Here is a 13561-nt window from a genome sequence, read left to right as displayed (position 1 = left end):
AAAATGGCCTCAAGTTGGTTTGTGTAGAAAATTATTTCTCACATCGACAATGACATTTGATAGCTGAGGGCTGTTGCTGTTTTGTCGTGTTAGCCATAAATAAAGGCACAGGCATGAACATGTGTGAAAAGGTCTGATTCTATGGGGTCTTTCTGGACAACAATTTAAAAAAAAAAAATCTCCAATCTATATTAGCCTCGAGACCGCTATGCTAGAATAGATCCTAGATGAAAAAGGTAACCTCGGGACACAAAACATAATCAAAAGCTGAGGGGTGAAGACTACTCATTTAAAGTTCAAATTACTTCAATATATGAAGTCTCGGCACTTTTTAATGGACTTTCCTCACAGTTTCAAAGGGAGACGTTGGCAGTGTGTCCCATCGTTAGATCAGGAGTAATTTAAAATCGCTCACTAGAAAATAAAAGAGCGTTCTCTGTTGACAGGACAACACATGTTCACAGAGGCAACCAGAATCCAGATTATTCAGGTGAAAAAAAGAAGAAGAAGAAAAAAAAATTGTGCCACTTAATTTATCTGTCAAACTTGTTTCAGACACTAAGCAGCCAGGTTTGTCAAAGGAAAACAGAGCAGGCTGTCAACGTTCATGCGTCTTTATTTGTCTCTGCTCTCTACCTGCCTGATGGGTTGCATGCAACCGCTTGCATGGCTGTGAGCAGCACAAATTCCTTTCCAGCGCTCAGCCTGCCAGAGCCCCTCTACCTGGCTATCACAGAGCAGTTTAACACAGACTTATCCAGCCATGAGTAAAGCTTCCCGCCCACATACCTCCATTGGTGCAGCCCAGAAAGTCCCAGAACTGCATGTCAGCGATCGATGAGCAGAGGATAACACCTCCACCAGAAACCCTCCAAACGTCCGTATGTGCACCTCTCCTGTTGCTCCACTTCCTAGTTGCACGGTATGCTGTCACTTATAGGGGAGGAGGGAAAAAGCACGCCTACAATCGTTTCGAACTGACACACCTGGGGGCTGAGTTTCACCTCCAAACAGCTGCCTCCTCCCTCTGGATTCACTTCCCATCGCTTTTCTCAATAGCTTCCCCATCTTTCCCACGACTCTCTGTCCTTCATCCCTATCGCTCCACCACAGCGGGAATGATTAATCCACCATCATCCTCAGTGCTGAGTGACATCCACATACCTGCCTCCTTATGGCACTGAAGGTAAAAAAGGAGGTAGAAAGCTGACAGAATCAATCTCAGTGGAAATCCTCCTACAAATATAAATGAGCATTAGTGAAATAAATAAACAGATTTTCAGTTTAATAGAACATTTTTCTAACATCAGGTAGTCACTGCGACAGTCCCCTTTGAAATTCTAGTTTTGTAGATTGAGCTTTGGGTGTAAAAATGTTTTATTTTTGGAAAAAAAAAAGTGTGCAATATTGCCATAGAACTGGGCTAAAAAAACGATTCAGATAATTTCTAGGCAAAACATTTTTGTTTAGGAAAAAAAAAACAATCCTAAATTCTCCTTAACTCAGCTTTCACGAGCTAAATATGTTCCCCTCCAACGACAAACAGGACAAAGATGTTATTTATTTTTAGTAGAACGTTTAGTAGAAAAAAATTGCTACGTACAAAGAATAGCTGGTGAGTCATTATTTGTCTCTTAAAACAGTAAAAATGTGCTGTAAATCTTTATAGTTTTTCTTCATTTATAGACATCCTTTTCCATAACCTAGAGGATTTAACTGGGGATGCAGAGATGGCTCTGGAGGCAGGTGGAAAGATGTGACCGCAGCCAAAAGTCACAGAGAGGAAACAAGAAAAAGCACAGCTCTCACTCAAAAACCACTGAAAGAAGCCAAAGGAAGGAAACTAAGAAATCACAACCATACCAAGCACCAATCTGAGCTTCATCATAACTACAACTGCATTTGTATTAATTCCTGTCATCCCAAGACTAGTCTTTTGTTTCTCTGTTTATTCTGAAACTACATCTATTTAAACACTGGTATGTTTCAGGGAACATCAGATGTCTGTGTCGTTTTTGTGATTCGCAAGGCAGAAAGCAAGCCATAAACTTACAGTCAGGTAAAATAAAGAGCTGCTCCTCATATTTTATCCTTAAACACAAGAACGATACTCGGACTATGTAACCAGTTGCTTTACAATAAAACAGATGTTTCGCCTGAATATTATTGCTCATCGTGGCAGAAACGCACCTTGGTGTAGGACCTTTGCACCTAAGGGATTAACACAGAGGGGTGGTTTCGGCCACTGCACCACTGTTTGTATGTTGAGAATACAAATGACTTCGTGATTTCAAAAGGACGAGAATTTCCTGAAGGGTAATCCACGGCAATTTCCCCAAATGCGTTTCCGAGCACCCAAAATAAGCACCCACGCGTGTAACGTTCACGTTAACCCCATTGTCTCTCAGTGTGTTACCCCCCTTTATTGCTAAGCTAGCTGAGCTAACAGTGGGCTATTCCCACTCAGTCCACCCCCAGGAGGGATCAATACTCACCCGCTTCAGCCCAGAGGTCCGGCCGCTCCTTGTCTCCGAACCTGGTCACCTTATCCAGCGAGGAGCGGTCAATGTAGCATTTATATCCGCTGGAAACAGAACCGGCTCGGGCGCTTGGGTCCCTCTCTCAGTCTGTTGTCGTCCACAACAGCGCCGTGCCCGGTTGTTGGTGTCCACTGACGTTAGCTGACAGCGCTGCTGCTGCTGGAGGAGCCAGGTTTCGACAACATGGCTGCAGCAGCTGGCTGTAGGAGAGGGGCCCACTGTCCACCCATACATACAATAATTTTATCTGAGGCAGTGCCTCTGACTTTTTATAAGAGCGACCCCTCAGTAAAAATACAAATGTAAGCAAATATTAAGAGGTTTTAAAACAATTCTATAGACATTTTTATGTTGTGTATATTGACAAAAATGACACGTGTTTGCACTCAATGTTTAAGAATTAAATATGAAATAAAATATTAGTTACTCCAAGTTGAAAAAATAACCAGAAAGGTCCTCTAAAAGGTAACTATTAAGGTTTCTCATCAACCTTAATTTGAATTTCAATATGGGAGTGGGGTAAAGTGTGCTAACAGCATCAATTACAATAACGATAAACATTTGGTTAATTGATTCTTTTTTTTTTAAAAAAATCAAAATGGCAATAATGAAAAATATTTTTCTTAATATGTCTTTTCTCTTTGCTGTGGTAAAAATCAGAAAAGTACATAGAAACTTAAATTTACATCACCAGGAAAAATGTATTCCTCATATGTTTTGTAACTATTATTGTACTGATGTCCTTTCCCAAACTTTGTTCATCTTTTGTAATTAAGCATTACCACAATGGAGAACCGAAAGAAAACAATAATACCCCCCAAAAACAGTGGCAAAAATTATAGCAAAAAATAAAAACAAAGGACGACAACAAAAAAGAGAAAAAGGCAAAAACATTTCAGAAAAGAGGACAGAAAAATAAAGGACCCAACTAAACCTTTCGAGTAGGTATATCATCTATATATGACATGGTTGTGTAACACCTATTTAACAAAACAAATTTTATTTTTCAGCTTACTTATACGACATCCTTCTGAATTATTGGCACTACTAATAAAGATGTGTAATAAATTGAAAATACAGCTATTATTGCAGTTCTATAATCTGAAAATGAATAACTTAGAAAATATAACTTTAATATGATTATAACTTTTATTTGTATTTTCAAAATGTTGTTTTGATTTTCATGGCATTATGAGCCAGATGCTGAAAACCATCTATGGGCAGTGTCCTCACAGGGTGGAACATACGTTTCTAGCAAAGCTTGATATGTGAGAAAACAGGCAGAATGTTTTGGTTTTCAGTGGTGGTGATTATATATTTTAATGGTTTTCAATATGAAAAGAAAATGAAACCAAAATTTCTGTTCTTCTGTTTTTTTTGGCAATAACAGACTTGTGTTTGTATTGTAAACAGGATAACTTCAGACTGGAAGCAATGAAGCAACTGGAACACAGAAAAACACACAATGGACATCTGGAACATCTGGCAGGGAGGTGAGGAAACTAACAGCCTTTTAACTACTGGGAGGGTTAATGAGTGGGATGAGAAGCAGACAGGTGTGACTAATCAGAGGAATTTTGAGCAGCTGGAGAAGAACCTCGGCAGATAACTATGGGGAGGTGACTAAGATAAACATCTTCCTAAACCTAAAACTAAAGAGCAATGGTAATACTAGACACCATACCAAATATACAGTAAGTACAACACAAGAAAGAACTAACAAACCCAACAGATATTAGCATTAGGTCTCTGGACCTAGCAAAGGAGTCTGAGAGGCCCATGTCAAAGTCAATGAGGCAATTGATAGAAGTGTACTCCTGAATGGGTGCTAGGAAGCTTGAGAAACCCATGAAGGAGGTCTGTAGACTAACAATGTATTAACTCTGGAGACTGGCATCTGTGGTTCCCTGGAGAACTGCCACTAAGACATACAAAGGAGTTCAGGAAATCATCTAGAGGGCCAACGTAGACCCAAGGCAGCTTGGGAGCATGGCTGGCAGGCTGCTGGTATTAAGACTGAGTACCTCAGACAAAGACAAGCTCACCTGTGCTCCATGGATGTTGAACTTGGGAGCAGGAGCTTGACCCAGAGACCCAACTTGGGCCGCTCATCAAAAAATGGTGGGACAGAGACATGAGTGGAATCCTTTGGAAACAGAAAAGATGTCTCTATAGTCATTGTAGAAGAGAACAATGAAAGAGACCATCTTGATACTGCCATCGGTGCAGGAGAGAAGAACCGATGATGACAAAGGAAGCAGGGCAGAAAAGATGGATAGTGATGAGGAAAAGAAAAAGAAAACTGCAGGAAAGGAGGACAATGATGAGGGAGACAAAGATGGCACAAGAAGTGGATGGTGATGAGGAGGATGAAGATCACACAGGAGAGGATGATGATGGTGAGTATGCTCTATACAGCCCCAGGAGACGATGGGGATTAATAGGGTGATGCTAAGAATTTTTGCTAAGAGGTGGCACAGTAAAGGTCTCAGGAGTTGACATTGAAGAGGAAGAGATTTTATGGCGCTGTCTACAGTGCCGAGGAGGTGAGGTGGGTGTAGCTGCTAGTAATGACTAAGCTGTGTTGTTGCTTATGCTAATAAGGATAAACTCCATTGCAGTATGAGGATAAACTCTGGAATGTGTATTTGGGAATGCAGCAGGTAGCGTACTGGCACCAAGGCCACAAACGTGAGCCATCTAGTGCTGGGGCAAGCCCCATCCGGTAGATGATGCAGCACCAGGTGCAGGCCTTGATCGAAGCCTCAATTTATCTACTATTTTGCTGTTTGCTTACTATTCTCTTCTTGGCTTTCGTTGTTTTGTAGATTTTCTTTTGCAGAATAATATTGTGTTTTAGAGGGGTTTTTTAAAATAAAATTTCATGTGACTTCTGAATTTTCATGACTTTTTTTTTTTTAGCTTTGTTTTGTGCTTTGCCACTGAAAGGGGATCTATGGCATTTACCCCAGAATTTACAATGAGTTCAATGCACTGAAACACACTGACATGAAACGACTCTTGACATGCAAGTAGGAGCCCTACACACTGAGCAAGAACGGAGCTCTTATGTTTATATGAAGTCTTAAGAGACTTCTTCCATGAATAATTCATCACAGCAGTCTAATGAACAACAGACAAAAGAAGCTTTGAAATCTAGATGCACCCCCAGACCTACGCGCATGCATAAATGGACGCATAAACCAAATAATTGTGACTTTGATGCTGGCTGTCATTATATTGCCTTGGATTTGTTTTTCAGCCATTTCACACTCAAAGCTCAAAACAATCCGTCTACTCATGGGCCTACACAAACAGTCCCACCTACACATGCATGCAGCTAATCTCCATACAAACACAAGTTCCAGCAGACACACACTGATGTCACAGATAGTCTCTGAACAGACATGTACAAACTGACTTGAGGGAGCTCAGGGCTTTGTAATGGATTTTCAGAAACTCAAGCTGCAAAGATTACATCGAGGTGGACCACGATTACAACCTGTATTTACACATGCGTAACTCTCCATAGATTAAAGAAACAGTTTTTCATTTGTGACCACTGCAGTTGCAGATTGCAATAGCTTTATTGTCAGTGTATATGCATAAATACTTTTTGTTTTGGATTTGACATAGTTTAAGATTTTCAAACAAAATTCACCAAATGAATGGATAATATGAGTGTCAAAAGAGTTAGTATTATGTTGTACATATTGTTCTTTATTGCACAGCAGTAAGAAAAAAAAAATCATGACTGAAACAAAAGTTTACTTTCTGCATGATTTATTACAGAACACTATGCGACACTTGACATCTAAATTTGTCATATAACTCCATCTAGTGGTTTATCTGCCTCTCTGTCTTGTTGGGAGTTGAAATTAAATTCCATGCAATTCTTCTTTTTTTTAATTTTTAATAAACACATTTCTATAAATATATTCTCAAAGCCTAATTTTATCATGTCAAATTATTTCTACATAGTTTAAGAATATGTAGAAGTGGGAGTGAAAATATGCTCACAACAGAGTTGAAAGCAAAAATATTTTCAGGAAATATGATCATAGCTTTTTAATTGACTGTATGTATGTAATATTGACTTAAGTTTAATTTCAGCCATGTTAAATGAGTTGTTCTGCCAATTGCAGTTAAATAAAGTGCTTAGAAATTACCACAATATATGAACACTGTTGTTGACTGCAACTGTTAATAATATTGAGTTTCCATGATCACCAGATACAATTCAGTTCTACAGGTCTGACATTTTTTCCCTTTATTTTCACATTTTATTTAAGTTTTTACAGAAATTGCAACTACAACTCCTCAAGACAAAACACCAACTACACTGTACACAATAATTACCTGACAACTTTGATTGTTTTCTCCTCTACTTTATTTAAAGAGAAAAATGAAAAACACAATGAAGCTTACAACTGATACAAGCTGGTAGTTAAGGTAAAAGAGGACATCATTAGACAGGCAAAAGAAAATAAAGAATAAAATAAGTAAAAATTATAAGTGATCTTTTATGTGACAGACAATATGATGACTGGATTACTTTAAGGAAATTACTAATAAAGATGTAAGTGCAGGTACAGTGAGTTTTGAACTGAGTTAAGTGTGAGGGTCTAAGCAGCACTGATATTCTAGCATGCCAGTTCAGCCATGTTTGAGACGTTCTGGCTTATGGTAGAAATACTCTCCATGGAGACATCAGTGTGTGCACGCCCGCGTCTCTCCTCTGTGCCGTGTGAATGTGTTCGTCTATGCTCATTGGTGTGAGCGCGGCCTCGAGAGCCATCGACTGACATATTGCTGCAGCTGGAGGTCGTCCTTGAGCGAAGTCTGGTCATGCTGGCGCTGGACACTGAAGAAAAATGATAAATAAGTTTTTATTACTGTGCACTAACAAAATCTGTGATTTTTTGTATATAGTTTTTTTTTATAATAATAGTTTTGGTTTTATATATGAAATCTGTAGTGGTTGAACATCAGAGAATGAATTCTCTGAATACACAAATAAATAAAAAAAATATTTCAATTTTTTTTTTTAAATAAACAAGTAATCACTGAAGGAGAACGTAAAATAACACTGAATAAAAATGAACAAAAATAGAACTTTATTAGGTCTTGTTGAAATCAGTGGTCAGAAGAGAAAGGGCAAATTGATATAACAGTAACAGAAATACAAATAGCCACTCTTAGCAACCAAGGTATGAATCTATCTCACAAAGAATTAAGGCTATTGTTCAAAAGAATATTAGCAAGGTCTCTCAAATAAAGTGGCTAATGAGTGCATGGCGTACAAATATTTATAAGTAACTTACAGTATCCCATTCCTTGGATAAAATATTTAAGAGCTTCAATCACTTTGGCTGGCTGTTGAGAGAAAAGTAAAATATAGTCAACTTTTTCTTGACCAAAATGGAGAATAGTATATTGTATGACTTACTGTCATACCTGAACAACTTGAGGAAGTCCTCCACAGTCTGCCATCTGGAAGAAAGACAGAGAAGTGCAATTGTAGCTTTCTAGCACAAATTAGTGTCATAAAATAAGTTATCAGCAGCAGAGGATAAATGCTAAATATTTTATTAATAAATAAATTGTCAACAGTGATTCAAATAGTTCATTGCACAGGGCTGCACAGCCTTTGGGGTGGCATAAGTGCTCACAGCAATGCTTTCAAACTAGTAAATTGGGGTATAGGGGGCAGAAGACGGGTCTTGGCAGCATGACAGCATTTTGTCTGGTAAAATACAATAAATATGCATCAAAAACAGCTCTATTGTTCTCATTATCCAATCCAAGATTTGTTTACCTTGAGCAGTGTGGTCTTTGTGGGGTTCAGTTTAGAGTTGCAGTCAACCACAGCTTCCACAGCAGGAGAACTGTCCCCAACAACCAGCAGGGATGAACACCTATGTGATCCCCAGAGCCAGAAGGAGTTAATTGTTATGAGGTGAGCCTGCTGCCAATGTCCTATCTACTTTTTAGATCTACTGTTTCACTCACAGGAGTGTCTTGACATTGACGTTCCCTCCAGGTACAGGCCTCTCTATCTCCAGAGCGTTGCGGTTGTTGTAGGAACGTAGAAACTGACTCACGTTGGATTGGTTCATTGTTGTTGTGATGTAGTGACGATATGTTGACACAAGGTCGTGATTTGCCTGGATCTCATCCTATAGGTAATCCGTGCAGATGCATTATGCATGTTACAATTTTGTTCTGATTTTAAAAAAAATCATAAACATATGAAAAGCCAAGATTCCGTTGTTCCAGATAACGTACCTTTCCAAATAGGTGTGTGATAACTCTGTCTGGGAGAGTGAGGGTCCAGTCAGTAATCTATAGTATGACACAAACAGTTGTATCAAGTTTTGCTATATTTAATTTCCATAGGAATTCTGTAAAGCTCTTCTGAGCTCAGATAACTCAGAAAGTGTTTATTCAAGACAATATCCATTAAAGAGAGATAGCAGTGGTAAAAATATGCTTAATTGGCCAATTAGGTCAGAAATTAATGTATTGTAATAAAAGATAGCAAGCTTTAAAGACCCTTTAAAGCTCCCCTAAGTATTATAGAAAGTTTTTACAGTTCCCATAAACTTAAGTCCTCACAGTACATTTAAAAATAGCACGTAAATTAAAGAAAGAAAAAGTTATGACAAACTTCTCATTGCTACTTGGGGCCTATGAGACTAACTGGTAAATGAGCTGCAACTTATAATACTTTTCAACAAACATTTGAAGTTATAAAGCTTCCCATTAGCATGCATATAACGTAAATATTTGTCAACATTTTCTGTAATCATGAAGGAGTTAAACTGCAGCCAATGTAAACTAAGACTGTATTGTTTTTACATTTTTGACCATTTAAGGATCCGGTCATATCGTTGGGCTTAGGATGTCGGGGTTTAGAGACAGAAGGAGGAATCAAAACTGTGAGTTAGGTGAAACATACTCTGTGTTACATAATAATCTTTTTGAGTATGAAAAGAGATAAAAATCTCTATAAGGAACTTTCAGAATGAAATCACAAGCTTGGACTTTATGGAGCTGCTCAGTAAGTACCTCATATTTACATATAACAGCATCTGAATATATGAAGGACATTCAAAGATACATTTATACCTTGTTTGCAACAGTATCCATTAGGCTCTCTGCGTTGGGGTTAATGTTGATCAGAACCAGTCCATCCACTAAATCAGGGTGATTCAGCTAAACAAAGCAGAAAACATTTGTCAGCTGTTCAGTTGCACAGTCAGGAAACTCATTGGCATGACATTTCTCTTCTGTTAAAAATTGGGATGGGGTTCATGGCACAAACACTTTTACACTAAATCCTCATGTACAATATGAATTTGTCTAATATGGCTTAATCTAGAACTTTAATTTGTAAATGCTGATGTATGTTTAATTGTCTGTCCATTCCCATATAAACAGAAAAAAAAAAGTAAAGATTATTAATTTCAAAATATCGTGTGCAGGAGCATCATCTCAAGATCTGATTGAATCTGAAAAGATTCAGACTTACGGCAAATCTGGCCAGGATGTAAGCTCCAGCTCCAACTCCCACACCAATTATACTATTCACCCTGCAAAGCACACAAAAATGAGCTTAATGGCTCAATGTCCAGAAAGATACAACTGAAAGTGTTTAGTTTTGATGTCCTCAGATGAATTTGTCTTACTCGAAGTGATTGAGGACAGAGGGAAGAACCTCAGAGAGCTGGTCCATGGTGGGGTAGGTGTACCTGAAGGATCAAATCTCTGATTTAAAAGCAGTTATAAAGCTACGCTTGAATAACTGGTCAACTACAAAGTTCAATCTGAGTCTTAAAGAAATATAGTCTACTCACGCAGTGGGCAGAGTCTTGGCTTCCTCATGTTGTCCAGGAGCTTCAACGTGACAAACAGGTAAATGACGAACAATTTCATGCATGTCTTCATGGTTGAACAAAGTCTCAAAACAAGATTTATCTGGAAAGAAAAAAAATACACATATACATACATTCTTATGTTAATTACTCACATTGATGCCTCTTTCAACTAACGCATATGAATCATTTGACATGTAGAGGAAATATGACAATATAGACAAAAAAAATGTTGGTGGAGTCAAGTGAAAAGGTTTTATCAAATTAACTTCTTTGGATGGAAATAAACCTTAAGAGATGTGTCTTTCATTGTAATTCTATTAGAAACTGATTCTTCAGCAGCTACAACATTTTGATGAACTTATTTAATTTCAGTACAGATCCTTATAGGTAAACTACAGGATCACCGCTGATAGATCTGTAGCTTACGGTTCAGTCCAACATCATGAAAGGTCAGGATGACGGGTCGATTCGCTTTTGGAGTCCCTGTCAAGATGCAGTGGACGTCCCCATACTGAGTCTCCACGTGCTCCTCCTAACACAACATTTACATAGATATGATCAGGTCACACTGCTTCAGAGTGCATTCCATCAAGCATGCTGTCCACTTTGGCCAACGAACAAATGCAGATTGCACTTTAGTAAAATTACATTGAAGAGAATACCTGGCATTGTTTAGTTTGTGCTTTGCTACTTTTACCAAAGTTGCCAACATTAATGTGGACAAACCTAATCTTTATATCCTATGATTTGTTTGTAAATAAGTTAACCATACCACAAAAAAAGAGAAAATAGACCAATGCAAACTAAAAGAAAATCAAAAAACATGGATCTATGTCACTAACGTGTTTTTTATTGTCATACTCACGGTAATTTGGGGCTCAAAGACAGAGTCATCATTCTCCTCCAGAACCATGGTGGCTGCTTCAGAGCAGGTAGATGGGATATAAATTCTTTTGAAATGTGATTCTCTTCAGCTAGATAGCCAGTGCAGCGTGCAGGTCAGTATGTCTCTGACAGACTTTATGGTTGAGCTGGTTTTTATATCCTCAGACACTGATCTACTTTTAAGTCTTAACACCAACCTGGTTCAGGCGGGGCCAACTGGCCTTTTTCCTAGTTAATCTGACCTCAGGCTGCTGTGTTTCCACAGAGACAGTGAAGTTTTGTTTTTTTTGCATTTGGAATTAAATTAATAAATTAGGACATCCTGGCTGCAAAATAAATGTCAGCATGCTTTAGCTGAAAATAAAATAACAAAAATAAAATAACACCTAAGAGAAAGACCACTTTTTCAAATATTACAATCTTTTTGACTTTGTGCACTTTTGACACATTTTCAGCTGATGAGCAACTAACTCAAACCGAAAACAGGAGCCAGATTCGCAGGTTTGATGTTTATCAGTTTCCATGACGGCATCATACGAATCTCTATATGTTTATCTGGGCCACTCGGAGGTCAGCTGTTTAATCTCTGCAGGCCATCTGTTATTCACAGTATAGCAGGCTGTTAATGATATAGCTCAGCCATTGGGACCCTCCTTTTGCAGCTGCATTTTCAAATTAATTTCAATATACTACACTCGAATGATAATGCCAGTTTCATTAACTACTGTGTAAAGGTGATGTCTGCTTTTTAATTAAGATATGCACTTCACTTTCAAGGCCATTATTATGACTTACTTTATTTTTAGAAAAAGTTTAGTTGCGTAAAGCAGTGGCTCACATTAATAGCCTAAATGTTATCTCAAAGAGCTATCCTTTAAATCTTAAATCAAATTGTAACAACAGATCGTAAGTCATGCTAACAAAATGGAGTGGTATCTCACAATAACTGCAAAGATTTTTATTTTTATGGAAGTTTACATACAAAGCAGGAAGCTGTGACTGACTAGACAGGTAAAAACAAAATTATTTATATTTATTTAAAATGGCTCATGAAATTGACCTAGCAAGTAAAGAACTGTGCACTGTTGTTAATTATTTGACAAAACATTTGATCCCTCACTATACAAGATACTGCTCCATCTGTTTTTGATTAATCTTTATATCTTTGACATTATAAACATGATCTTTTTAACACGAAAGCTCCATTACAACTTGCTTCAAATCCAAAGAAAACTTTAGAGTAACCAACATCTAAACAGGAAACAGATTGTTTCTTATCATATTCAAGACATTTAAAAAGTGAGTTGTGGATATTATGCGAAAATGCTTTTTTTAAATTAATATTTTATTGATTATCTTTGGAAAAACAGGGATGTTAAATATATATATATATTTTTAATTTTGTCCTAAGTCACCAAATCATGTTTCAAATCACTTTAAGTCTGTGCTATTTGACAGATCTACTAGTATTGAAGCATCCGGCAGAACTTTGTTCCTAACGTCCCTTTTCTGAGACTGCACAAATCTCTCTCTCTCTCTCTTTTTTTAAATTAAATCAACTCAATGGAAGTTGAGAGCAGAAGTTGAACAGCAGACAGTAACACCTGGCTGAGTGGAAACACAGCAGACTGCTCTGTGACCACTTACATATGGACACAGCCTGGACCACATAGCACACCGTGCTGCATGACAGCAGAGTGTGTAGCGGGTTTAATCCATTTAACGATGGCTAAAGAGCAGCAGGGAGCAGATGGGTCTTACTCAGCTTCACGTCATTCTCAAAGCCAGTGTATTGTTGGAACCCTAACTGGAGTCTGGCCTGCAAACCTATTTCACCACCAATCCCTGTCCCATTTCCCATGGGTAGAACTGTGGCTAAACTTATTTGTCCGTGTGCTCAAACACAAGCTTGGGTTTGCTATATATTTCTGAATTTTAGTGTCTCTGCAAATTATTGTCAGTTGTCAGAATTATGCTACATTATGACAGCATTGAACTTGAATCAGTTCTCATTACTTTTGTCCACAACCTACTAAAAAAAAATCATAAAAAACATAAGCAAATCAAATCAAAAACATAAATAATTAAGCATTTTGAATTCAGACCAGATCAAATGTCACAAAAACAAAAATTAATTAATCCCTTCATCCATTATCTGTGTCAGCTCAATATTATGGACTAGTTTCTATTGATATGTTATTAGTGATCATGTGTCAAAGGTGCAGTCTGATGTTTGGTATTCTTGTTGCCAAGATT

General features: G+C 37.8%; 2 protein-coding genes across 5 annotated transcripts in view; both read right to left on the bottom strand.

Moving 5' to 3' along the window:
• Positions 1-2751, bottom strand: part of LOC103151179 (focal adhesion kinase 1) — a 59367-nt gene extending 56616 nt beyond the window's left edge. For 2 of the 4 annotated variants that reach the window (XM_016681222.1, XM_016681223.1), the window contains exon 1: positions 2496-2751. Coding sequence is in view for 1 of the 4 variants with exons in the window: in XM_016681216.1 (XP_016536702.1) it covers positions 790-826 (37 nt within the window). In the remaining 3 variants the exon portion in view is untranslated. Of the gene's footprint in view, positions 1-789; positions 1139-1164; positions 1237-2495 lie in introns of those variants that run through there. The other 2 variants (XM_016681225.1, XM_016681216.1) reach the window with 2 other exon arrangements.
• Positions 2752-6795: 4044 nt separating this feature from the next.
• On the bottom strand, positions 6796-11450 carry LOC103151177 (protein NDRG1). Its single transcript, XM_007571077.2, has 12 exons — positions 11286-11450; positions 10847-10952; positions 10400-10520; positions 10232-10294; positions 10075-10135; positions 9672-9758; positions 8829-8885; positions 8553-8719; positions 8359-8458; positions 7998-8033; positions 7865-7916; positions 6796-7404 (listed from the first exon to the last, which is right to left on the bottom strand). Exons 1-12 carry the CDS (start codon positions 11331-11333, stop codon positions 7184-7186), a joined length of 1119 nt encoding a protein of 372 aa, XP_007571139.1. The 5' UTR covers positions 11334-11450; the 3' UTR covers positions 6796-7183.
• Between the last annotated feature and the right edge of the window lie 2111 nt (positions 11451-13561).

The sequence above is a fragment of the Poecilia formosa genome, unplaced genomic scaffold (assembly GCF_000485575.1).
Source record: "Poecilia formosa unplaced genomic scaffold, Poecilia_formosa-5.1.2 Scaffold273, whole genome shotgun sequence".
NCBI lineage: Eukaryota > Metazoa > Chordata > Actinopteri > Cyprinodontiformes > Poeciliidae > Poecilia > Poecilia formosa.
The sequence above is the reverse complement of the archived record's forward strand: the minus strand, read 5'-3'. Positions and strand labels throughout refer to the sequence as shown.